At 42.9% G+C, this 24293-nt stretch overlaps 1 protein-coding gene across 2 annotated transcripts; it reads right to left on the reverse strand.

Moving 5' to 3' along the window:
* Window positions 1–709: 709 nt before the first annotated feature.
* On the reverse strand, window positions 710–22599 carry NUCKS1 (nuclear casein kinase and cyclin dependent kinase substrate 1). Of its 2 annotated transcripts, XM_082225356.1 has the most exons (8): window positions 22346–22599; window positions 14634–14683; window positions 12751–12856; window positions 12067–12119; window positions 11676–11825; window positions 8825–8977; window positions 7578–7727; window positions 710–5811 (listed from the first exon to the last, which is right to left on the reverse strand). In XM_082225356.1, exons 1-8 carry the CDS (start codon window positions 22360–22362, stop codon window positions 5612–5614), a joined length of 879 nt encoding a protein of 292 aa, XP_082081482.1. In that variant the 5' UTR covers window positions 22363–22599; the 3' UTR covers window positions 710–5611. The 2 variants fall into 2 exon arrangements, with proteins under 2 accessions (XP_082081482.1, XP_082081483.1); XM_082225357.1 differs by lacking the exon at window positions 7578–7727.
* Between the last annotated feature and the right edge of the window lie 1694 nt (window positions 22600–24293).

The raw sequence follows: 24293 nt of genomic DNA on the forward strand, positions 1-24293 counted from the left end.
GCCATAACTATGCAGGATAAATCACTGTGATATGCATATGGTTGTAATTTCAAAGGTATCTCAAATTACCGTATTTTTCGCTCTATAAGACGCACCAGACCACAAGTCGCACCTAGTTTTTGGAGGAGGAAAACAAGAAGAAAAAATTCTGAATCTCAGAAGCCAGAACAAGAAGAGGGATTGCTGCGCAGCCTGCATCTATAATTCACGAATGCAGCTATCTGGGATAGCTACGCAGCCTGCATTAGCTCCATAAGACGCGCACACACTTCCCCTTACTTTTTAGGAGGGGAAAAGTGAGTCTTATAGAGCAAAAAATACGATATTTCACCCTCAGGATGCAACCATAAACACACTAACAAAGCAGGGAGTGAGACCCACTGAACAAAGCTTCTGAGTAAAGTGTGTGTAGTTATGTATGCTGAAGTAGTTATGTACATTAGAGACTTAGACTGCAGTCCTAACCCCACTTACCTGGGAGTATGCCCCACTGAATTAAAAAGGACTTACTTCAGAGTGGATATCATTAGCATTACACTGTTAAAGAATAGCTGCACCCTGGAACATGAATCCTCGGGACAGATGGTAAGTGGTCTTAACACAGAATTTCTAGGTTTACTTGCAGACTATTAATGATTTTTTTAAAAGCAAATGCAGAACTGATGCTAGGCATTATACAATAAAGAGTGGAAAAACCACAGAAGGCATATTTATGGGTTATAAAAGCCCTTTTATAAAGCCATTTTTAAACAAAACCAAGAAGTTTACAAAAGAAAATAAGATACAGAAGAATAAGTTGCTTAATATATTCCCAAAAAAAGAGAAAAAAATGAGGGGGACACAAATCCAACATGCTGAACAATAAAGGGTTCTTTTCCATGTTCTCTTTTAATACAAAATACAAGCCAAGGATACACATACTTAAAACAGAGCTCAGGAGCAGATATGCAGTCCTGGGAACCCTTCAATAAAAAGCAAAGCAAGGTTTGTTAATTTTCTTTTAATTGCAAGTACATACAGAGACTGGAATATGTAAAATTAAGTAGCACAAAAGACCATCACACAATTCTACCAATGCATGTTGCATCTATAATTCACGAACATGGTCAACAACGTCATGTTCACTTCAACCCCCCCTTTCTTTAAAAAAATGCATTTTTTAAATAAAGCATTAATGTTACATTCAAACTGAACTTCTAGTACCATGCTGCAGATTTCATTGTCAAGGGAATGACAACCCTATTGGCTACTAATAGGACTGGTGACTGTGGCATCCTGTCTAGCAATATTCCTTCAGATAACTGACCAGTTGAAGTGCCATGTTTTAGTCAGCAGCCTGTCTTTCAAGGCCATGAAAAAAATCCAGGGGAGACCAAGAACTCAACAGGGTAGTGAACACCCAAGACAAATATCCACTGCATTCCATTTCATCAACCTGTAGCTGATGCCAAGGGCAGTTGCCCCACTTGGAGTCTTTCTTTTTACCTCTTTACATTTGAGAATAGTTCAGGGTTTTACTGTGACATGTTCCTGGTAAACAAATTATGTAATTCTCTTATATACAACTTTTGTAATAACTGTTTCTGCGGGAAAAGTAAAGTTCACAAATTTCTAACACACATTAAGTTGTCAGACGGACACCCACACATGCACGCTTGACACGCACACCCACTCCCATTCACACAAGATACTTGAAGGGGTTTTCATGTTATTGTGGCTTAAAGCAAGTTTGCGTATTGTTTTGCCCCAAACCCCTATAAAAAATCCCTCCCCAGATATACAAAGCATATGCACAATGGTATCTTGCAGTCACACCAAGCATGCTCAAACTGATGGAACCATTCCATTTTCTACAGTTTTGTACAGGGGCAGGTGGGGCAACAGGTACTCTCAACAGTGGTCAACACAGCATATAGTGAATGCTTTAATAGACTTGAAAGGCAAAACCTCTGCTTCAAGGGATAGAAAATTTCATGAAGAAAAACCAAGTGTGAGCTACCCAGTGAAGCAAACTGAAATAAGAATGGGGGGAAAGGAGGAATACCAATGGCAACTGTCAGCTTAGTGAATTATGGGTCCTTAAATTATTACAAGTATACCCCATGCCCAAGAGGAGATTTGCTATCCAGTTTCCATTTGGGCCCAAGATTCCACAAGTTGTTTGTTCCAAATGCAACCCGAAGAGGAGGGGGAAGAGAAGAGGGAAGGGTTGTTGGGTTTCAGTAACAGGTGGACCCAAGCCCCACCACAGAGCCTATTCAATGAATATTTGGAGGGAAGGGGGGAAACAGTCAAATTCCTCCACGAAGCACTAATGTAACTTTCCAAATAGCTAAAATCATAGGAATCAATTTCCTTTTATTTTATAAAACAATGTGCCAACATTATGATTTGTTTTAAAAAAATAAACACTCCACAGAAAAATTACATAAAGCAAAAGCACCAATTTCTACAGCTCATAAGCTTCCAGCATGTTATAGCTCTTGTCCTGCCCCACCTCCACTCCTTAGTTTAGCTGTTTGTTGTACTTGGGACTCATGCTTTAAAATTAAGTTTTAAAAAGTATTTTCAATCCACATAATTAAACATTTCCGTACTTGGTGCAGGCATATCACAATTGAGTATATTCAGTATCTGCATCACATCTTCCCTACTAACAATTCCAGAAGGGTTTACAGACCACCTGAATGTATATACATTTCCCCATCTCTCCCAATATATTTATACACGATTCGTACGTTAGATTAAACTGAGCACTAAGCCCCTTGATTTAAGTTTTATTGATTTGCCCTAAAACATTCGATTGAAAAGTAAAAGCCATCCTATACTTGGATATTCACCTTTAAGGTGTGCAGGCTGTTTTTTCAGCACCATGGCAACCAATATCTCGTCAAGTCCCCAAGGTAAGCTGCAAAAACCCTTTCAAACCCCTACTAAAATTCTGTTTATACCCTTACTGCTTTCACAGTTTCTTGCAAAGCTAAAACTTACGATACTCTGAAAATATTTGCTTTTGGTTTTTCAGCAAATTTGTAGTAAATCTTATTAAATAACCTGCCACTCCCAGGAAGCAATCGATGTACAGTTAACACACACTGAAGTATACCGATTTGTTTCTCTGGCAATACTTGTTCCAAGGGACAAACTAGTGAACTGATACGGCTATCACATCCCTAGAATACTGCACTCAGAAGCCATATACACAGAGGCAGAGAAAACTGATTTTGCAAACTATAATTACAAGTTTAAAATATTGACATTATTTTGCTAGTGTTACACGGACTGCAGGAGGGAAACACTTTCCTTCCATCTCTGGACTATAAAGAATGGTGAGAGAAAGCAGTTAAATGTTTTCACTCACAATATTCTAAATATTTGCTTCCAGGGAGACATATGCAGAACCCAGTAAAATCATAGCATATAGTTTGGGTTTTCACAGATTCAACATAAAATAGCCTGCTCTCCATCATGTACAATATCTGATACACAGAACCGTTTTTAAAAATTCAAGGGGGTAATGGGTTCAAATAAACGAAAAAGAAAAAACAGGAGTCTTGATTACTTTCTTATGCATCCTATACACTGTTGAATGTGTTAAAGAAAGGATGCCAAGAAAAAAAAAGACACACATTTTTCAAAATAAGTGAATCAGCAGCAGAAACATATTCAGACAGCAATAAGCAGTTGGCTGATCGTAATGGCTAGAGCTAAGCTCTCAAAAAGGTGTACATTTGGAGCAGCCAAATAGACTAGGTCACCAAGTGCTTCATTTGCAGTATAGGATAAGTTTACCACTTTGAACTCAACACTCTGAAAGAAGCAATACAGTCTTCATGCCCGTAGTACCCAGATCACACAGCCAATTAAGCTTTGGCTAAATTGGCAAATGTGAGTCAAGCTGGACTGGCTTCTGTCCACGGAGGATCTCAAGATATTTTTGCTCTCTAGTTATTCTTCAAAAACACATATGCTAACATCAAAACTGTTACTCCAACCCAGGAGAAATTTGTGTTCTTTCACTAAACCCCAAAGCAGATGTAAAGTGGAAGTCATGTAGACACAAGTAGAGCTATTATAAATAGCAAAAGTCTGAATAAGCCAAGGTTGAAAAGCACATACCTATGCCATGTGTGTGTATGCATGTGTGAGAGAAAGAACCTACATGGTATTTCACTGCTTTTATATTCTTTGCATGGCCTTACAATACTAGTCAAGCAGACCTTGTCCTTGAAGAGGATGCTTGTGAATAGCATTCTCTACACTTTTAACCATCTTAGCACAGATGACAAAGGATCTGGCTTCAGAACACTGATACTCAAAATCAATTTGCAAAGAGATAATGGTTGAAAGTGTTATTGCAACTGTACAAAATGAAAGATGTAAAGCAGATGGCACTCCAACTCACACTTAATACTGCAGTTCCTTTACCTGGGACTGAAAAGCAAAGTCTGTCTTGTGTCTAAATTGGCAATACTGAAAACTTGTTTTGCGCACTGGAAAGATATCCTGATTTTGAGATGCACTATTTCTGCTACATCATGTCTTCAAGTTCACACTCTGTTCCTCACTTATCCTAGGTATATAGCCTCTAACTAGAGAATAAGTAAGATCTAGCAATGGAGAAAGCAGAAAGCAGGGGAAACTAAATTAAGCAAGGAAATGATGGATCAGGATAAATTAAACCCCTTGGTGGTGGAAGCTGTGTAGTCTGACTTTTGAGGATCTCAGGGAAAGGAGTACTTAAGCCATGACTCTTGGATTGAAAAAGACACTGTGCCAATATATAAAGTCACTTCCACGTTTCTAAAGAATACCTCTCTCAGCCTCCCATCCCAACTTTTCAAAACAGTTGTTCCAGCTTCCAAAAATCTCCCTGAAACCAAGCTTTAAATTTTACGCAAAGCTTCAAAGCAGCATAAAAAGATGGACATTTCAAAATGAATGAGAGTCAGGGAAAAAATGAATGCAGTTCTGCCAACTGGAATCCTATCCTTATCAATAAGCAGCAACAGTATCTACGGCATGAACAGGTAGGGTCTTTCAGGAGACTGAAAAATAGAACAGACCAAATGGTCATTAAAACAAGACTGTGGAACCCCAAACATTCAGAGTATTGGAACTTAAAACCCATGATGGATTTCAAACTAATTCATATACTAATTTTGTCAAAGGAAATGCAATGTGCAATAATATATTTGTTTTGGATTCAATTGAGCAACAGTTGCCTTAGAAGAATTTCTGCAGCTTTGGAAAACCTATACCATTAGTTAACTATGATTTCCAAGTATCAGCCTCATCCTTATTGCTTTACAACTGCAGTAAGCCTTCAAAAATATATCTTTAGTATGCTGTTAATTTAAATCTAAATGGCTTTCAATTTTGGTTGGGGAGAACGGAATGGCCAGTAGAGACTGTGACGTCAAATCATTATTGTGTAAAGGTTCTCTTAAAAAAAGAAGAAAGTACTGTACTATTAAAACAGCTAAAGTAAAGGTGGCATTCACAGCCCATGAGTCAAGCCACAACCAAAACCATGTTCTACCCCCTAAGTATATTCTCTTTTCCTTACTCTCTCGCTCTCTCAAAAAAAGTTTCTCTCCCACACCACCATTTAATCTTCACCAGAGGGGACTTCATCTTCAGACCCTTCATCCCCAGATTTGTCTGGAGGAGGACTAACTGATTTCTTCTTTCCTGGAGGACTTTCAGGCTCTTCGTCATCATCTTTTGGGGATGGGGTCTTTTCTTTTGATGTCTTTGAAGCTGTGGGACGGCCTCCCTTCCCTTTGCCCTTCACTGGACTAGGTGTAACTGAAGGAAGAAAAGCATCAAAATGTAACAAAGAATCTTACAGTTAGTGCTTTTTTAAAAAAATCAGCTTTTGAGCACATTTTAAAATATGTTTTTCCTTTCTTAACTTTTCAATCTGGTAATGTAGGAATGAAAACGTATTAGTACTATTGAACATAGCTTAAATTCCTACAAGATGATGCGTGTCAGGGTTCCAAGAAGTGTGTGGCAGAGGCCCCCTGAGGCTGATCCGGGGTGTGTGTGTCAGTGATTTATGGGGTTTTGTGCCACCTGTGAGGCAGGAGCTTGGTCTGGACCAAGTGTCTGAACAGTCAGAGACAGTGGAAGGGGTGCAGGATGCGTCAGGAGCAGAGGAAGAAACTGTTGAGAGGGGCAGACTGGTAGAATGCCCTCCGCCCCCTTCCCTGTTGTCTCCCAGGACCAGGACGGGTTTGAAGAGACAGGCACAGCGGTGATTTCAGTGTAGAAGTCACAGCTTGTTTGTGTGTACCCTGTCAGGGAAGGGAACTTAATTGTGGGTTGAGGCAGGGTCATGTGGACGCAACTGTCTAGCTCAGAGCACAAGCCCGGGGAAGGAGTACCAGTTATTCAGTTGCCATAAGTGTGTGTGTGTGTGTGTGTGTGTGTGTGTGTGTGTGTGGTGCACCTTGGGAGCTACTCTAGTGCATGCTGTCAGTAAAGAATTAAGCTACTGGCTGTTTATCTTCCTTGGGCTTGGTGTGCTCAGGCCAATGCCCAATTCCTCCTAATAAGAACTGTATTTTTTTAATTATTATTTAAAAAAAGACTTATGAGAGCCTGCTATTGTGTCAGCAATAAAATGTGCCAGCAATGAGGCACCCTCTCCCACATCCTTCTTAAAGGTGCCATTAAAACTTTCTTAGAACTGATGCTCACCATCTTTCTCTTCTCCAAGGGTAAGCAGCCAGTTATGATAAAAGCAAATTTGAAACAGAATGACTTTCACTAAAATACGAAGGCATCATAGGGTTAGTGTAATGTAAGTTGGGCATGTGGCAATTACATGGTTGTACATACTCCTAAATAATGCACAGCATTTCAAGTGTTGTAACTGATTTTAGGCTGAAAACACAGCCAGCGTGAATGCATTTATTCTAAAATTCTCCTTCAGTATAGCAGCTAAAGGTTAGGAGCACCATCTCTTCCTTTCTCCTAGAATCACGATACATTTGATATTTAAAGGAACATAACAGTTGGGCATACCCGTTATCAAAGTAATTGTTTAGACAATTTAATCCAAGCCTCCAAAAAAAAATTCCACCCACACTGTGCTTGCACTTTTGTTAAGACAAGGTTTAACCAAATGAGTATTTATGCTTTCAGGATGTATGTAGCTTTGGGTACACCTGGAACTGTGCTAAGATTCACCATATTATTTTCACGCCTAATGGAACAAGGGGAATTTCTTAGGATTGGTAGGCACGAACATCACCTGTTTTAATCAGCACTGGCAAGTGGTCTGAACACAATACTGGTAACCAAGAAGTCATAGAATCCCATCCTGATACAGCCACTAGCTTCTTTGAAATCAGGAGCAATCCATACAAGAACTTTCCAGTAATCAGCTCTACCACATTATACAGACTGCCATGTATGTTAATAGGGATAAATTGCTAGTTGAAAATTGATTGCTTCCTATTCTTTCAAGCACAAGAGATGAAGAGCTGAGAAAACATAAGCACTTGCAAGCAAATTTCCATTATGTTATTCCTAACAGGTGCAAAGGGGAAGCAAGCTGAGCTCACCTGTAGCCTTTAGCCTTGGTTTAGGCATTTTCTTTTCTTTCCTTTCTGGTTTGGATTTCTTAGCCACTTTTTTGTTCTTCTTTTTTGAACTGCCATAGTCACTATCATCATCATCTTCCACAAGGAAGTCTTCATCGCTGCCAGACTCTTCTGTGCAGAGAGAGAGGAATGAAATGTCTCTAAGAAGGGCTGTCCTTGTTCACTTGGAAGAGAGACAGAATGGGGGAGAAAGTCTGGTAGGTTGATCAAGGGATAGAAGTCAGCATTCTTGGCTTCTATATCCTGTAACATACTTGCTAGAACTTGGAGAAATCAGGACTTCTGTGCCTCAGTATTTCCTCATGTAAATCTGCTTTATGACTGGTGACAAGCAGCACAATTATTTAAAACAGCAGTGGCATAGGCATATTTCTCCTTCCCTCAAGAGCAATTACATGGAGGCTCATCCTGACCATTTCCTATGCCAGCTGCTGTAGGTTCTATATGAATTCCCTTCCCAGCCTATGTCTGTTCTCTTGTTCAATATGGTCTTCCATCTTGTAGCAAGCTGTAGAAGTGCCCTTGGAAGCAAACACCAGTAACTTATTATATATGGAATAGCAGTAGCTTACTGCTTCCTATAACAGACTTCCAGGTTTTGAATCCAGATGTCCATGATTCTAGTTCATCAGCTCACTGGGTTTCTCTTGTTTATTTGCACACATTCACAGCAAATATCAAACGGGTCCCCACTTTTCATCATTTAGAGCAAGGGTATGTCAATTTGCACAACAGACAAGCAAGAAAGCAAAATCTGAGGTGCAGGCATTTTACCACATATTGATTTTTAATTGCTAACCATGTAACACAAGGGTATTTGAGGCCCTTTACTGTCTCCTGAAGCCAGATAGGATGGTATTTGTAATCAAAGTGGCCTGTTCAGTTTGTTGTCCAGTGCTGAAGATAAAACAGTGACGAATATGGCAAGTTTGTATCTTACTAATAGAAATATTGACTAAAGCTCTCCACATGTCCTAAAAGATTTGGACCCTGAACCTGAAGGACAGCATTGTTTTCCCTTCCCTCTTTGTTGTCAACAGCCAAGCTGGACACTAAGTACATTAACAATGAAGTGCATTCAATACTCAAGAAGCAGAAATGTCAAGTTTGCCTACCTTGGCAGCTTAGCCTGGATAGATCAAGCATGGATGTAATTTGTCGAACCCACTCCTATTCTACATTTGTGTGTGCCGTTCGGTGCCACTTACTTTCCTGAAACGATGCCTCCTCCTCTTCCTGGTCTTCCTCCTCACTGCCCACATCATCCATGAGCATTTCTCGCTGCTTGGAAGCAGCTTTGGATGCTGCCTGTCGCTGCTGGCGCACATTTTTCTGATCTTCTTTCTCATCCTCACTGTCCTCTGTTATAAAGTCACCAAAGAACACTGAAGATGGACAGTACAGCACACATTTCCAACTGGGGTAGGGAAGAAACTAGGGGGAAATAAAGGCTTGTCTATTCATGACATAATTCAGATTTGCTGAACACCAAACCTATCTGAAAGCTTCTAATTTTCAATCATTCCGAAGTTTTCTCCATGCAAAATACCCATCTGTAATGGTAAATAATGGAACACCCAGCACTGGTTAACCTGCTGCTCTCTACACTGGAAATGGAACTCAGTAGAAGCAGGGCTCAGAAGTGCCTGGCGTGCTCTGGTCCATGGGGTCACGAAGAGTCGGACACGATAAACGACTAAACAACAACAAGAAGCAGGGCTAGTTTTTACATAACATACTGTTCATTTCTCTTCTCTGGCTCTCTCATCTGAGAAAAGGTAGCAAAGCTTTGTGGATAAACATCCATTCTTTCTTTCTTTTAAAAAGGGAAGTATAACCAAAATCAGAACAAAGATGCTAATCAAATGAGGACAGAAAAGGATGGATAGAGCCAGGGCCAGCTCACCCAGGAGGCAAAGTGATGCGACCATGTCAGGCAGCTGGATCCACAGGGGCAGCAGATCCCCATGTAGATCATCATTTACTTGTTATACCTGATGTAGATCTTCACTCACTCCTTCTTCCCTGGCGGGGAGAGGGCTGACATTTTGTGGTTCACCTCAGGTGCCAAAATGTCTTTGGCTGGCTGGCCCGGGGTAGAACAATCCCAACCTTCACCAGGCAGCAAGGCATGAGTTGAGCAGCTGATTGGGCCTGAGGCTGCCAAGTGATAGTGGTGGGGCTGGCTCAGGATCCCTCCCCACCCCCCCACCCCAAAAAAAGCATTCTGTTCTGGAGATTTTTGTGGGCATTTCAGCAGGCAGAACAGGGAGTTCACCCTTGGAAGAGTGACTTCGCCATAACTCTGTGATCAGAGGTCTTTTTGAGCTCAGAGGGGGAAGCCTTCCCCAGCACAGTGGATTGTGGGTTTATATTGTGGCCTAAGAACAGTTACTGATGAATGTTTTTTGTTTTTAAATTTATTAACCATTTTCACATAACAAATTATTCCAACAATTGTATTCCCCCCCAATTTCCCCCCTCCCGCCCCCGTATACCCTCCTCCCACCCCCTACGAATTCCCTCAGATCCTCTTTCTGGTTTGTTAACATATATTGTTCTCTTCATATTATAAAAATGTAAAAATCTCTAAATTATCCATCTACTGTGTTAACAAATAAATTTGTGTATTTTTATTCAAAACTGATGAATGTTTTAATGTACATCCTTTGGCTGAAGGGACTGTGCTAAGCAGCACAGGCTACAAAAAGCTTTGAAGCAAGTCCTGTGAGGAATCAGAATGTGCAATAATATTTATTCTTCAACAAGTTTAGCTATAACTTGACCAGTCTTCCAGTCACACACCTAATATGTATGGTTGCTTAGATATGCCAAGTTGGCTAAATTAAGTAAGAAATGGGTCCTCCCTCGGTTTTCTGAAACAGCATTACCTGAAATTGTCTATGTACATGTATTAAGGCTGCAATCCTAACACCACTTATCTGGGAATAAACCCTGCTGAATTTACTCTGACTTACCGTATTTTTCGCTCTATAACACGCACCCGACCATAACACGCACGTAGTTTTTAGAGGAGGAAAATCCGTAGGCATGCCACCCGTAGGCATTCCCTCCATAACACGCACAGACATTTCCCCTTACTTTTTAGGAGGAAAAAAGTGAGTGTTATGGTGCAAAAAATACGGTACTTATCAGCAGACATGGCTAAGCCTGCACTGATAGGCATTAACTGAATCCATAGATACAAATATATTGCAGGAAGCTGAAGTTTAATGTAGGCCAGGTTGCATTTATCATTACCTACTGCTTCATACACAGGTGGGGGACATCTTTAGCTTGAGGTCACATCGGAATGGGTCAAATGCCAGTGATGGGTGGAGATTAAAGGCAAAAGTGAGTGGAGCAATGGATATTCCTCTTATAGTAGGCTACATTTCAGGCAAGCAAAAGCCAGAGGTTTCTATTCCTTCTTCCATACCTCTCCATCCTCTAGCATGGAAGCAAGAAGCCTCATCACAGTTCAAGGACGTATTCCAGCCAGGTAAATACACTCAAGAAAGTAGAGTAGAACTAATAAGGGTTGTAGCCTGGGGACAGATTTTGGCCTAGAGAGTGTCTTGAGGGCTAGATAAAGAAGCTCGGAGGGCCACATTTGTCCCCAGCACCTGAGATTCTCCATCCCCGGCTTAATGTGAATGTGCAGGGCACTTCTGCACACTGTTGAAAACACAGACACTTTCTTCCTCCCTTGCTTCTACTAGGAAACAAACTATGGGCTCGCTAGTTATGTCATGTGAAGCATGCGTCCTTGGTTTTTCTCCAAACACACCATAAATGGTAAACCAAGAACAAACCTTGGCTTCTGTTCATGGTTTCTTTGGAGAGGAACAAACCACGAGCCAATACAAGCCACAGCACAGCTTGTTTCCCAGAAACATGGCAGAAGCAGGAGAGGAAAGGAGAAAAGTGAAGTGCCCATGATTTCAGTAGCGTGCACCCAGCACAATGCTCATTCCCACTGATCCATGATTTTAACTATGGCTGAATGTGACTTGCAAACCAGGTCATAGTGAGTTACTTGATTTACACAGCCTTTACCTGCAGCCCTTTTCCTGGATTTGGAAGTTGCTCTTTTGTTCTTGTCAGGCTTCACTTTTTTCCCTTTTTTGTTCTTTTGAGAACTCTCATAGTCACTATCAGCTTTGCCATCATCTGCTCCTAAGTCATCCTCACTGCCAAAATCTTCATCTGAGGAAAAAATGGTGATAAAAGTTATTCTTAGCCTTCTTCTGCAGGGAAGCACAATCAGAAATGGTAGACTATTCCAGGCTTAATGCTAAAGACCAGTGAGCAAGCGCAGAACAAAGGAAAGTGCATTTGATACTGTTACAGACAATTTAGAGAAGAACACAGTCAACATTTCTGAGAGAAGCAATGGCAGGGAAAAGAACTCCAGTTGGTTATCTATATAGTAAGATGCATAACTTACCCGCTGAGTGAGAATCATCTCTCTTTGTCTTCATATCTTTTTCTGAGTCTTCACTGTGAAAAGGAAAATTAGTAGATCTAATTCAAGTACAACCATGAAGATTATTTTTTTATTAGTGCATTCTGAGGTAAAGGAGGAAAGCAGCTAAGTTGTTTCATCTGAACAAAAAGACCTGACTGAATTTATTAATTCTATTCAGTTTATTATCTACTCCAGGAATAAAAAGATATCTACTAAAGTACTTTTATACTGCATCGTTCTAAATATAGCTTTCAGACAACAAGCAATTTTGCTTAATTGCTGAAGCAACTCTTGTGCTTCCCAAGTTGCAAGGAGGGAGAATTCTGAAGGAAAAAATACAAATTTTAACTATAAAATCTGCATAGCAATGGTATTTATCTTTGAAGTTTGCAACAATCCCCTACTACTCTACCAGCTTATAAAAAATCCAAAACCCATTTAAGAGGAAAGGCAAGAAGTCCAGAATAAGAGAACCACAATTTATTTGAAAAAAGCTGAAGTGCTTTTATTGAAACACATAGTATAGGGCACTATATTTGTCATTTTCTGTGTATATATAAAAAATCCTTTTTCCTAGTCATCCAAACTAAGTTGGAAAAGTATATAGGTCCTCAAGTTAAAGCCACCTATATAACAAACTTAAGTAGTAGGGATCTTGCTTACCTATCCTCCTGAGAATTCTTTCCAGACCGCCTCTTATTTTTTGCTTCCCTTGGTGATGAACGAATTTTCTTGGCTGGAGGGGCTGAATCTCTGCCATATTCTTCATCTATATTGTAAGTGGGATAAAACAGGTGTTGTGGATGATTACAGGTTTGCCAGTTAGTATAATTAAATGGTATAACCATGAAAGATTAGCACTAAACACAGCATCCTGCTAAAATGCCATGAAACAACTGAAAATCGGGGCTGCTGAAAACCTAGTAGTCTTTTAGATTGGATTTGATGATTCTCTGCAATTATTATGGTTCATTTTAAGTTGGCTGTATTTTAATTAGTTTGGATATGGAATGCAAGTAATGCCTATTAAACAGCAATTTATGAGGTTTTTAAAATAAACTCATACTTAGAGGAAATTAACACTCAAGAGAATATTTAAAAGCCCCAGTAAAATAACATGGCAGTTTTGTTGAGTTTGGATTTGATATCCCGCGTTATCACTACCCTAAGGAGTCTCAAAGCAGCTAACATTCTCCTTTCCCTTCCTCCCCAACAACAAACACTCTGTGAGGTGAGAGAGGGGCTGAGAGACTTCAAAGAAGTGTGACTGGCCCAAGGTCACCCAGCAGCTGCATGTGGAGGAGCGGAGACGAGAACCCGGTTCCCCAGATTACGAATCTACCCTTTGAATACAGATCTCCTTAACTTCTCAATTTCTCTGTCTGTGGGACTATCTGGTTTATATCCAAATAGCAGTGAGCAGTTGTCAATTGTTTTTACAACTGCTTTTATACACAGGTGAACAGTAGTGTCATACAATAAGGATTTCTCAAATTATCAGGGTTTCATGTGAAGAATAATGATGGACGCACCACAGTCATTTTGCCCACTGCTCCCAATCCACTGCAACTTGAAGCCACAGTGGACCCCTGGATGTGGTGTGCTCTAAGGCACACTCAGTTCATATAAAGTTTCCTGGAGGAGGAACAATATACAATACTTAATATTTGGCTGCAATACTGAAAGCTGCCCTAGGAACCTGTTGAGTGATGGTGCATAAAGCATATCAATTAATAAAAAGGAAGGTAGAAACTGAAATACAGGTTTCACAACAATACTGCACTTATGCCTACTGCCACAGTCTGTCTGTCATGATGAATTTTATTGGGGTATGTTTTGGGTTTTTTTAAAAAATAACGATGGTAAATGGTTAAGGGTTGTATCCAGTGCTAGTCCTAGTCAGAGTAAATCCACTGGAGTTAATGGACATGAATAATTTACATTCATAAATGTCAATGGGTCTCCTGTGAGCAGGATTAGCACTGGATACAAACCTAATTCATAAGCCAAACTACAATAGTTAAGAGCTCGACAGACACACAAACAGCTGGTTGGCTTTAAATGCCTTGGTAAGTTCTTGTTGTTCCTTGATTGGTGAAGATCTTGCACAAGTTATAACTGAATAGCCAACAAAACAAAATTAGAAACAACATAGGATAGCACCATATTTTGTTTTCATTAATTACCACCATAGCAGCTTCATTCATCAGACAGTAACAGCATGTGTGCTTTCCAAGAAAGGAAGAAAAAAATCCTGTAGAGGTTCCAGAAACATTAATATAATTCACTTGCAGTACTCCAAGAAGGAAGAGAGCCTCAGAGGAATGGAAATTAAAAAGCCAAATGCTAAAACAACGTGTTGACCAAACTAGCAACTCTCAAATACCTATTCAAGATAGCACATCTGCATCACCCCTTGCTAAAACATTATGCTTACTGTTTGGCTGAATAAAACTACACAGCTTAGAAGCACCCTTGCTCTTTAAACCATGCAGTGCCCACCACTTTAAGTAGCTGCCAAAGACTGTCAAGAGATTTAAACTTACCTGCATCATCTGACTCCTGAAACTGTGAGTAGTCCACCACTTTTCTGTTCCTAGAAGGGCAGAAATACAGAAGTTTAAGCAGACTGAAATGTTATAGCATCTACAATTAATGTTAATAACAAAGACTCCTTCACCAATATACTGCTTTCCTAGACTAGATTTCAATCCGTCAAACCGCTTTAAAGAGGCATCCAAATGACACAGATGGGATACTCTTTGGTTCCTGAAGGAAGCAAGAAACTTCAAGCAGCAACCTTTGCTACTGATGACTGTATACACCCATTTTTAGAGATGACTGAAGTTATAGCAAATGGCCGGTGGAAGAGGCTTTGCAATGCTGCTAAGTGTGCCCACAATACTTCCAGATTAGACAACATGAGGCCTCAGCTTTCCTCTTCCCCCACATAGCTCCTAAGCTGTTGACAGTTCAAACCTTAATCACCTGGCCATAGCCTTAGTTTGGGGGATGGTTGTTCAGGACTGGTAACATAGGAAGCTGCTCAGCCAGCCCCTAACCTGGACTGCAATGCAAAGGGGAAAGGGAGGGGGAAAGAGGGTGTGTGTGAGAGATTGTGCATGCACACGCAGGCACACACACACAGTATCCATGCAGGGTCTCCCTCCCCTTTTGAAGGATGGAGAGGAAATTGGTTCCACTGTGATCTATTTATATCCTGCTGCTCCATGGGCTCAGAATGATTTACAACAGTTTTTCTAAACGCCCAGGGGTTCCCACCTATCTCTTGCTTTCTAGTCTACTGAAGCTTTAAACAATTTCTAGTTTCCTATTCATACGAGATAGTTTAAGTAGATTTCTGGAAAAGGGAACCAGAAAATACATCAATGAGAATTTTGGAATTAAAAAATATTGATAAGAAATAGGCTATTTTGAAAAATTAACTCAAGCTATTGATGCACACTACTTTAAGAGAAAAGTGGCATACAGCTGATACTTAACCATTCTAAAACTAAATGCAAAGAATCTTTGATGTTGAAAATGTGCATCTTCTGATGCAAATGTTCTTATCTGGCAGGGATGCTCTAAATGCAGAGACACCCAATTTAATTGTATGCAGTCAATTCACAACTTAAGCACATCTATCTTGCATGAATTTAGCTTTACATGCTTAGCTGATATAACATTGAAATTAAGGTGGGGGGAGCTGGCAATCCTACCCACCATTTCACTCACCTTGGGAGAGCATGTTTGCACTATATGTGATTTCGGCTTTATGTACTATCCCCAGAACATAATCCTAGCATGTTGAGAGTTGACTGTATTACAGTACTTGTTCATATAATTGTAATGGTAATATTTGATGAATATGAAAACTGGACATGGTAAAGAAAATGAAGTTAAACATATATATATTACACCCACTTTCCCCACACTTGATGTCATGTGTAGGGCAGGTAGATGCAGTTAGATTGGCTGTGCAACCTAGTTCCCTGTGGAGAACTTGATCACAAAACTAATCCCTGAAAAAAGGAGAGCTGAAGTCACTGACCATCAGCTTCAAGCATGCTGGAGTTCAAGCCTGCAGGATCAGTTGGGTAATTTCTGTAGAAAGCTCCTTGCGCTGCAGTTTCCAAGCAGCTGGCCACCAGTTGGCTGTCAAACCCTTGGGAAGTGCTGCGCAAAGGGTTTTGACAAGTGGGCGTGACAGCCCACCTACCATTCATTTGACAGATGGATTGTCCTACCCACCTGTCAAGTTGGTCCACATGAGAGGGACCAATAAGGATTTGGCCCAACAGGACAAATAGTTCCCCACTCTTGACCTAGCCTTATTATGCAAGACTTTGGAGTATGTTTTAAGCAGTAGGCACCTGTTGCCGAAAATCAAGCAAGCCTTAAAAAATGAATTAACTAACTCAAGTGAATTGAGAATACCTCAACAAAATTACTACTGTACTTCACTTACAATGATGTTGCCAAGCTCTCTTTACTCACTTTATGCTTTGTATCACTACAATGAACAAAGCTAATTTGGGAATAAAACTGAGTCAATTCTAGGAAAACAGCAAAATAAATATCAGAATGACCCAGATAATTTAATGTATTTGGTGTGTTCATACCTCACATCATCTTATTTCTTAAACTTATTGGCCCTGTTCAAACAGGGAGCTCTCCCGCGGCTTGCGCAGAGCTACCCAAAGCCCCGGCGCGACTGCTCAGCGTGCCAGGGCTTCGGGATAAGAGGCAGCTCTGCACAAGCCGCGGGAGGGCTCCCCCGGCTTGCGCAGCGCTGCCTCTTATCCCGAAGCCCCGGCGCGCTCAGCAGTTGCTTCGGGTAGCTTCAGGATAAGAGGCAGTGCTGCGCAAGCCGGGGGAGCTCTCCTGCGGCTTGTGCAGAGCTACCCGAAGCCCCGGCACGACTGCTCAGCGCACCGGGGCGTCGGGATAAGAGGCAGCTCTGCGCAAGCCGGGGGAGCTCTCCCGCAGCTTGCGCAGAGCTACCCAAAGCCCCGGCGCGACTGCTCAGCGAGCCGGGGCTTGGGGTGCAGGCAGCTCTGCCCAAGCCGTGGGAGCCCGGGGGAACTTCTGCGGGCTCCCACGGCTTGCGGGTAGCTTCCTGAAGCCTGGAGAGGGAGAGGGGTCGGTGTGCACCAACCCCTCTCGCTCTCAAGGCTTCAGCGAAAGCCTGCATTCGCCCCATAGGATGCACACACTTTTCCCCTTCATTTTTGGAGGGGAAAAAGTGCGTCCTATAGGGCGAAAAATACGGTATATTCTTTTTTTTTAAAAAAACAAAACTATTTCCACCGCCCGCTGCCTTCACGTCTCGATGTGATTTATGCTTGACTACCTTTAGAACATCTGGTGGCATCCAGTGGTGACTCTGTGGCAGAACTGTGAAGGAGGCAGTATTCAGCTATCTCCCTTCCCCCTGGAGCTCTCTGCAACCCCTCTAAATCTGCCTCAGGTGTAGCATATTTAAGGAATGACATGAAGGGAATTGAGAAATACCTGCTGATGGTACTTCTTCCACCAATGGTGGATCACTATTTGACACCACCTATAAACTATATTACGTGTTTCTTTGCAAAAACTGTACTGCTGGCCTTGATGTAATTTCCTTTAAAAAGCCTATGGCTTCAATCCTGCACACTTGACTGGGAGTAAATCCTATTGAATTCAATGAGGTTCACACCTGAGGTTCACATTATAGGCTTGTACAATCAACAATACTTACAAATATACCCACTGTTAGAATGAAGCAGCATGTACCCCAAGCTGCACAAGCATATTTAAATTTTCCCAGTACAACCATAGGAAAGATATTAAATAAGAGAGGAACTGAAAAATAATCAACATTGTAACAAATGAAAGCTGTAATTATTGGAATAAGAAACAATCTTTTCTTACACTCAGTTAGCCAAAAACAAAAATACAAAAGCATGTTTACCAGAAAGATCAGGGGGATGTGTACAAACCACAAGTGACTGCCCCTCTTTCAAACTGTTTCCAATCCTCTGAAGTAAAAAACAAACTAGTATCTGCTCCAGGCCAACAGGTCAATGTATTAAGGACAGTGAATTAAATATGTACTGAACCTTTGGAAGTCTTATCAGTTCCACCACAACAGTAACTGAGGATTAAATTAGTAACTAGAAACCTATGTGTTATTTAACCAGTGCTATCATACTGAAGTTTCTTTTGCTAATAAAAATCAATTTCTGAAAAAGCAATAGCTTCCAATTATGGACTTAATTTTTATATCCTTGAACTGAATATTTGCACAAATTAATACAAGCTTCTCTGCTCATTTTCATGTTAGCTCGTTTCTAAGGGTTTGCGTGTATATTCCAAACACAGATCAACTTCTTTCCCATACTACAGGGGAATTAATGAGTCTGGAGCAGGCAAGACAAACAAACAGCTACAAATGAATAAAATATACACACTAAAATAGTATCTATATTCTAGAACAGGGTGGTCCAACATGCAACTCACATGCGACACTGGAGGCCTTTTTGGCAGCACTTGCTAAGCACCAAAGGACTGTTGGGAATCCCAACATCTGAGATCTCTCTCCCACCTCAGTCTACTTGCAGCAGCAGCAGCAAATTGTTACGCTCCAGTGTCATTGAAGTCCTGGTCCCCCCACTTCCCCAGCCACAGGCATACCAGGTGACTGGACAGCGGCCAGATGTTTGGTAGTGGGGGTTGATTGGCTATGGTGTGCCACTGTGTATTACAAACTGCCCCTCTGCTCTTCTTGTACATGGCTGGGTCCAGAGGGCAGGAGGCTAATTCCCAGTGGCAGGGCTCTCAGGGCAGATATTCTGCCATGGCCTTGTTGCCTTCCCCTTCGGGACTTGAAACTCCTAGCCTCCTGCTTCCCCCAACCCAGGAAACTGAGCAGGCAGTCACTGAATCTGCTGCACTGCTGCCAGTAGCTGCCTTCTGCCAATCCAAACCATATTCCTTTCTCTTGGGGGGGGCTCACCACTCCCAAACCAGGGGTGCTCCTGCCTTGGACAGGTTCTCCTTCTCTGACTTCCAGCGTTTTGTTTAGAAGCAGGACCCATGGATGCCAGGAGAGTACCTGAGTGCTGCTGGGGGGGGGGAAGTGGGCCATGCTGGGGGTGCTGGAGGACAGGGACACAACTGTGGGCTCATCCTGAGCTTAGTGCTGTAATATGAGGGAGGGGCAAATCATACTGGGGTCCATGTTGCTTAGGAGGCTGGTCCATGCAGCGCAGTGGCAACCAGCTGGCATGTGAGGATGAGGCAGCCGCTGAACATCCCACACCACCTTCTTTGGCTGCATTTATTTACTAGCTTCACAAGAGGCTTCAATCTTTTTTACTAGAAGACTTCTAAAATATATTATTATTATTATTATTATTTATATCCCGCCTATTATCCTGACAGGGACTCAATGTCTCCATTGTTAATGAAAGCACATACATATGTTTGTGTACTAAATTTTGTTTAATAAGTAAACATATTAAATCTATTGTGTATTTAAATAACATTAACTATGTTACAAATACTTTAATTTATGATATGGAAACGTAATTCAGTGTGTGGCCTGCAGGTTCGGTGTCAAATTACTCTTGCAACCCACTTGGTCTGCGAGGTTGGACCGCTCTGTTCTATAAGATCATGGGAAGGATCCTGACTAATTCAACAAAATAAATGTTGGCTACATCCACCCATTTTAAACTGACATCACAAATGGCAAACAACTTAATATAAGCATAACAAAAGTAATTAACCTTAGCAAAAATGCACATATAAGCAAACCACCAAGACTACTTGTGTTTTTGGATGCAGCAAAGGCATTTGACATGGTAGAATGGAAGGATTTTGTAGGGAAACTTTATTTTCAACCTAGACTAAAGCTATTTATATATTCCTTATGTTCAGCATGATAGAAAATGAGGTTTGCTAAGTAATTCACTTCTTAAAAAATGGACAAAGGGTGCACTTTATCCTCACTGCTATTTGCACTTGCACACTTGCAATTGAAACACTTTACAATGCAGTTCACTCCATTTGCAAAATAAGTGGCAGTCAGGCATACTAATCTCAAATCAAAATCTTGTTACATTCTCATGATGCAATGTTATCCATGGAGTAGCTTTGTGAGCGCTTGCCTGTATCATTCCAATTAATAACTAAATAAATACACTTTATTTTTGTAGCTGAAAATCAAACCACAAAAGTCTGACTCAGGCTTCCAACTCTAACCCCACTTACCCAGGAGTAAGGTTCACTGAATCCAAAGGATTTACATAGTTAGGACTGTGCTGTTAATCATAATCAGTTCATCAATGTTGGGCAATGTCTATACAGCATCAAAGTATAGGCTCTAATAATCCTATGAGGTATCTGGGAAGTAATTAATAATATAATAAGCAGGTTTTGGCTGGCCTTAGTAGTGAAGCCAAAAGGTATGGACACCAAAGACAGACCCTTTCTCTGCCTATTGTGGTGCTCTACAGCTGAGACAGCCCCCTGACACTCTCCTTCAGGAAAAGGGGGCAGAAAGCATGCTGGCCGGACTGCTGCTTTTGCTGAGGCACATCCTCATGGAAGCAAGACAGTGGCACCAGAGGCTGTGTATCAAGACATGCCTCAAGCAGTGCACTGCAGAAGCAAGGCCCTGAAAGAGACTGAGTACTAGACCAGTCACTTGCTGATGTGTGCACCCATTCATCAGTGTGTGTCTATGTCAGAAACCAAGCAGAAGAGGGCAGCATCAACAGCAGGGTGGCAAACTACTTAAAGCAGATACATTATGCTTTTTAAAGAAACAAAAACATTTCCTATGCCTTAGCCCAAGTATCCATACGTCATGAATTTTAAACCCTTATTATATGATAATATTTGTGAAGTCACTAAATGGCTTGAAAACTGCACTAAGATTTCTGGAGCCTTACTAGATAATATTAACAATGTGTAAGCTTCTACTCAGAAGTAAGCTCCACTGAGTTCAATGGGACTTGCTCCCAGAAATGTGTGTATAAGATTGCAACCTAACAGCACAACATGTGTCCACTCAGAAGCCTTGTCCATTCAATTCAATGGACCTTGCTCCCAAGTAACTGGGTACAACTACCACATAAGCATAACTAGACAAAAAAAATGCAGTAATTTTATAAGTATCTATCATATTGGGTTGAGGGGGACAAGTACCACACTGATATCCTGCTGCCCAAGAGTCCACAAAACCCTGGAGCCAGCCCTGCTCCTGCATTATTGCATCCCCATGGAGAGAATGGGGCTCCAATCCCCTGTAAACTATCATGTTCATTAGGCCTGTCACTCACTTTTAATCCAACCTAGCTCACAGGGTTGTTGTGAGAATATAGGGACACACAAGCATGCCAAACCCAGCTCCTTGAAGGAAGAATTGGGGTATAAATGCCACAGATAATGACATTCAAAGATACAAATAAACACACAAGTTCTTCTTTTCCAGGCTTGCTACAGTCCAAAAGAAGCGCAGCAGGACGTCTAAAAACGGCGTTTCTTGTCTACTTAAATGAAGCCACTGCTGCCAGAAGCATCATTTCCAGCCCCTCACGAAATGCACTGATTGCAAACACGCCCGCCTCCCCACTAGGGAGCACTCCCTTGGATCTACGAACCCTGTCCTCTGGCGAGCGAGCTCCCGCCCCCACGCCGATGTACAAAAAGCCACACTGTACAAAAAGATACAGAAAAAAGCACGTCGCCCCTGCAAGTTGCAGCTCGGAACACGGAGGCGCAGCAAAGGGCCGTGCCTCTCCGTCACCAGATTCCTCCGGAGGAAGCGCGCAAGTGGCTCTCCGGAGCTAGCGGCGCGCGTGAGATGCATGCCTCCCGTCCACGCTTTCGCGGACGACGTGCACGAAGCAAGCCTCGGGCGCAGCCACCCCTCCTTCCCCCGCAGAGACGTGGACTTTGCTTGCGCTAACCTTCAGGGGCAGCATTGCATCCTGTAGGGAAGGGACCTGCAGGGCGGCGGCGTGCGATAGCCTCCCGCTCCCGCCCCCCCCCCCACCGCCGAGCAGCAGCAGCAGCACGCTGCATGCCTGCACACGCCCCTCCCCTCTCTCCCGCCATACCCGACTCCAGGCCGCCTCCCCTCCCCTCGCGTGGGACGAGGCCCGGGGCATTCGCTCCTCCGCCGAAGGGCCGTGGGTGGCCTGCGGGAGCGAGGGCCGCCAGAGCCAGCCCCGCAGGCCTCACGCCGCTCGCGAAGGAGACTCACCTGACGGGCCTAGACATCTCGGCGGGTTAAACGGAGGCCCTGAGGCGGGCACGGGTGCCTAAGGAGACGAAAGAACCGAGCCCGGTCGGCGCCGTTCTCGCTCGCCCTCCCGGGGGCCGTCAGTCCCCGGGTCCAGCGACTCAGGCCGACGCCCCGCACTCCAGATCTGGCTCCTGTGCGCCGTCAATCGCCACCACTCGCCTCTCCCCCCTGCAAAATGGTCGCACTTCGTCCAGTAGAGGGGATGCGCCGAGCTGAGAGGGCGGTGCAACCTATTCGGCTAGCATCTCCTCCCTACGCTTCTCGTTGGCTGCCTCGCAGCGTCGCCGCGCCCCATTGGCCTGTTCGAACGATCACGGAAGCGCTGCCCCGCCTCCTTCCCTGCGAGCGGGAGGAGTGAAGGCGGTGGAGGGGAGCTCCTTGCTAAAGCTGATATGAGAGCGGACAGCCAACAACAGCCAGAAAAACCCGCCGGGGTTTCACAATGGCAGATTCGGCAGCAGCTTGCTTGGATTCCGACCCTATAATTAAACAGCCCAGTCCCCTTTCGTGCACGAGAGAATTCGCTTTCATTCGCATTTATTTTTCTTATGGGAAACAATAGGCTTCAGGCCAAACAGCAGATTCAATAAGAAAGGCTGGGCTACGTTTTTGGAGGGAAAGGAGAATCAGATCAGCCCCTCCCTACGAATTTGTGACACTTATCGCGATACTTTCATAATTAATGGTTATGCTCCCGCGAGCCTTGCTTGGCCCTAGAATTGTCGGAGGGCCGGGATGATACGATGTGCTCCCCTTTCTCCCTCTTCTTCCCTTGTACTACTCTTCACTGCTGTTAGAGACGGTGCTTTGTGCATGCCTCGCTGCATTACACCATTCTCCCCTGGCTGATCATCTCTGTTGGCCAGAAATACAGATGAAATTGAATAATAATTACAAGCAAAATGGCATCAGGTCTCAGCCCTAGAATATGCAGAGTGCATACTCAACATTGCCCATCTTCAAACCTCTAGAACGGGTAGGCAACCTAAGGTCTGGGGGCCGCATGCGACCCAATCTGGCCTGCGGATGGTCCAGGAATCAGCCTGTTTTTACATGAGTAGAATGTGCTTTTATTTAAAATGCATCTCTGGGTTATTTGCGGGACATAGGAATTATTTTTTTTCAAACTATAGTCCTGCCCACCACATGGCCTGAGGGACGGTGGACTGGCCCCCTGCTGAAAAAGGTTACTGACCCCTGCTCTAGAATGAAGCGGAGCTTCTTGATAATAAAAAGTAGCAACTCTCACTGAGCTCAACAGGGCTTGCACCCATCTCAGAAGTGCTTAAGATTGCTTTGTTGTTTAGTCGTGTCCGACTCTTTGTGACACCACGGACCAGAGCACGCCACTGCCTCCCGCAGTTTGGTCAAACTCATGCTGGTAGCTTCGAGAACACTGTCCAACCATCTCGTCCTCTGTCATCCCCTTCTCCTTGTGCCCTCCATCTTTCCCAGCATCAGGGTCTTTTCCAGAGAATCTTCTCATTATGTGGCCCAAGTATTGGAGCCTCAGCTTCAGAATCTGTCCTTCCAGTGAGCACTCAGGGCTGATTTCCTTCATTGGAAACAGCAGAGGGTGACATCTAAACTGCTCTAGGCCCCCTGGACCATATACCTGTTCTACTGCTTTTGCCTTTGCAACCTTTATTGTTCTGTCCCAGTCTCCCACATATACACTAAGCAGCAGCAGGATACAGATTTCACTTTTAAAATATGTTGGGCATGCTGTGCAGCACAGCACCCGCTAAATATCAACTGTGGCCCCCCTACCCCTTCTTCTTTTCTGTCACACCAATGACACTGGGGGGAAATGAAGATGGTCGTCCTGTCAGCCTGTGCTTTGCCCACATGTTTCAGCCACAGAAAAAGGCAGTGTGGGACAGGAGAGGAGTGGCTGAAGGGCAGA

This window comes from Podarcis vaucheri, assembly GCF_965113315.1.
Source record: "Podarcis vaucheri genome assembly, chromosome: 6".
Classification (NCBI taxonomy): Eukaryota; Metazoa; Chordata; class Lepidosauria; order Squamata; family Lacertidae; genus Podarcis; species Podarcis vaucheri.

What these genes read in the sequence shown, in the direction of transcription:
- NUCKS1 (XM_082225356.1), bottom strand. An exon ending in AGATGATTCTCACTCAGCGG is followed by an intron (nt 11,826 to 12,066) that starts GTAAGTTATGCA and finishes TTTTTTCCTCAG; the next exon opens with ATGAAGATTTTGGCAGTGAG. An exon ending in ATCCAGGAAAAGGGCTGCAG is followed by an intron (nt 8,978 to 11,675) that starts GTAAAGGCTGTG and finishes ACTTTATAACAG; the next exon opens with AGGACAGTGAGGATGAGAAA.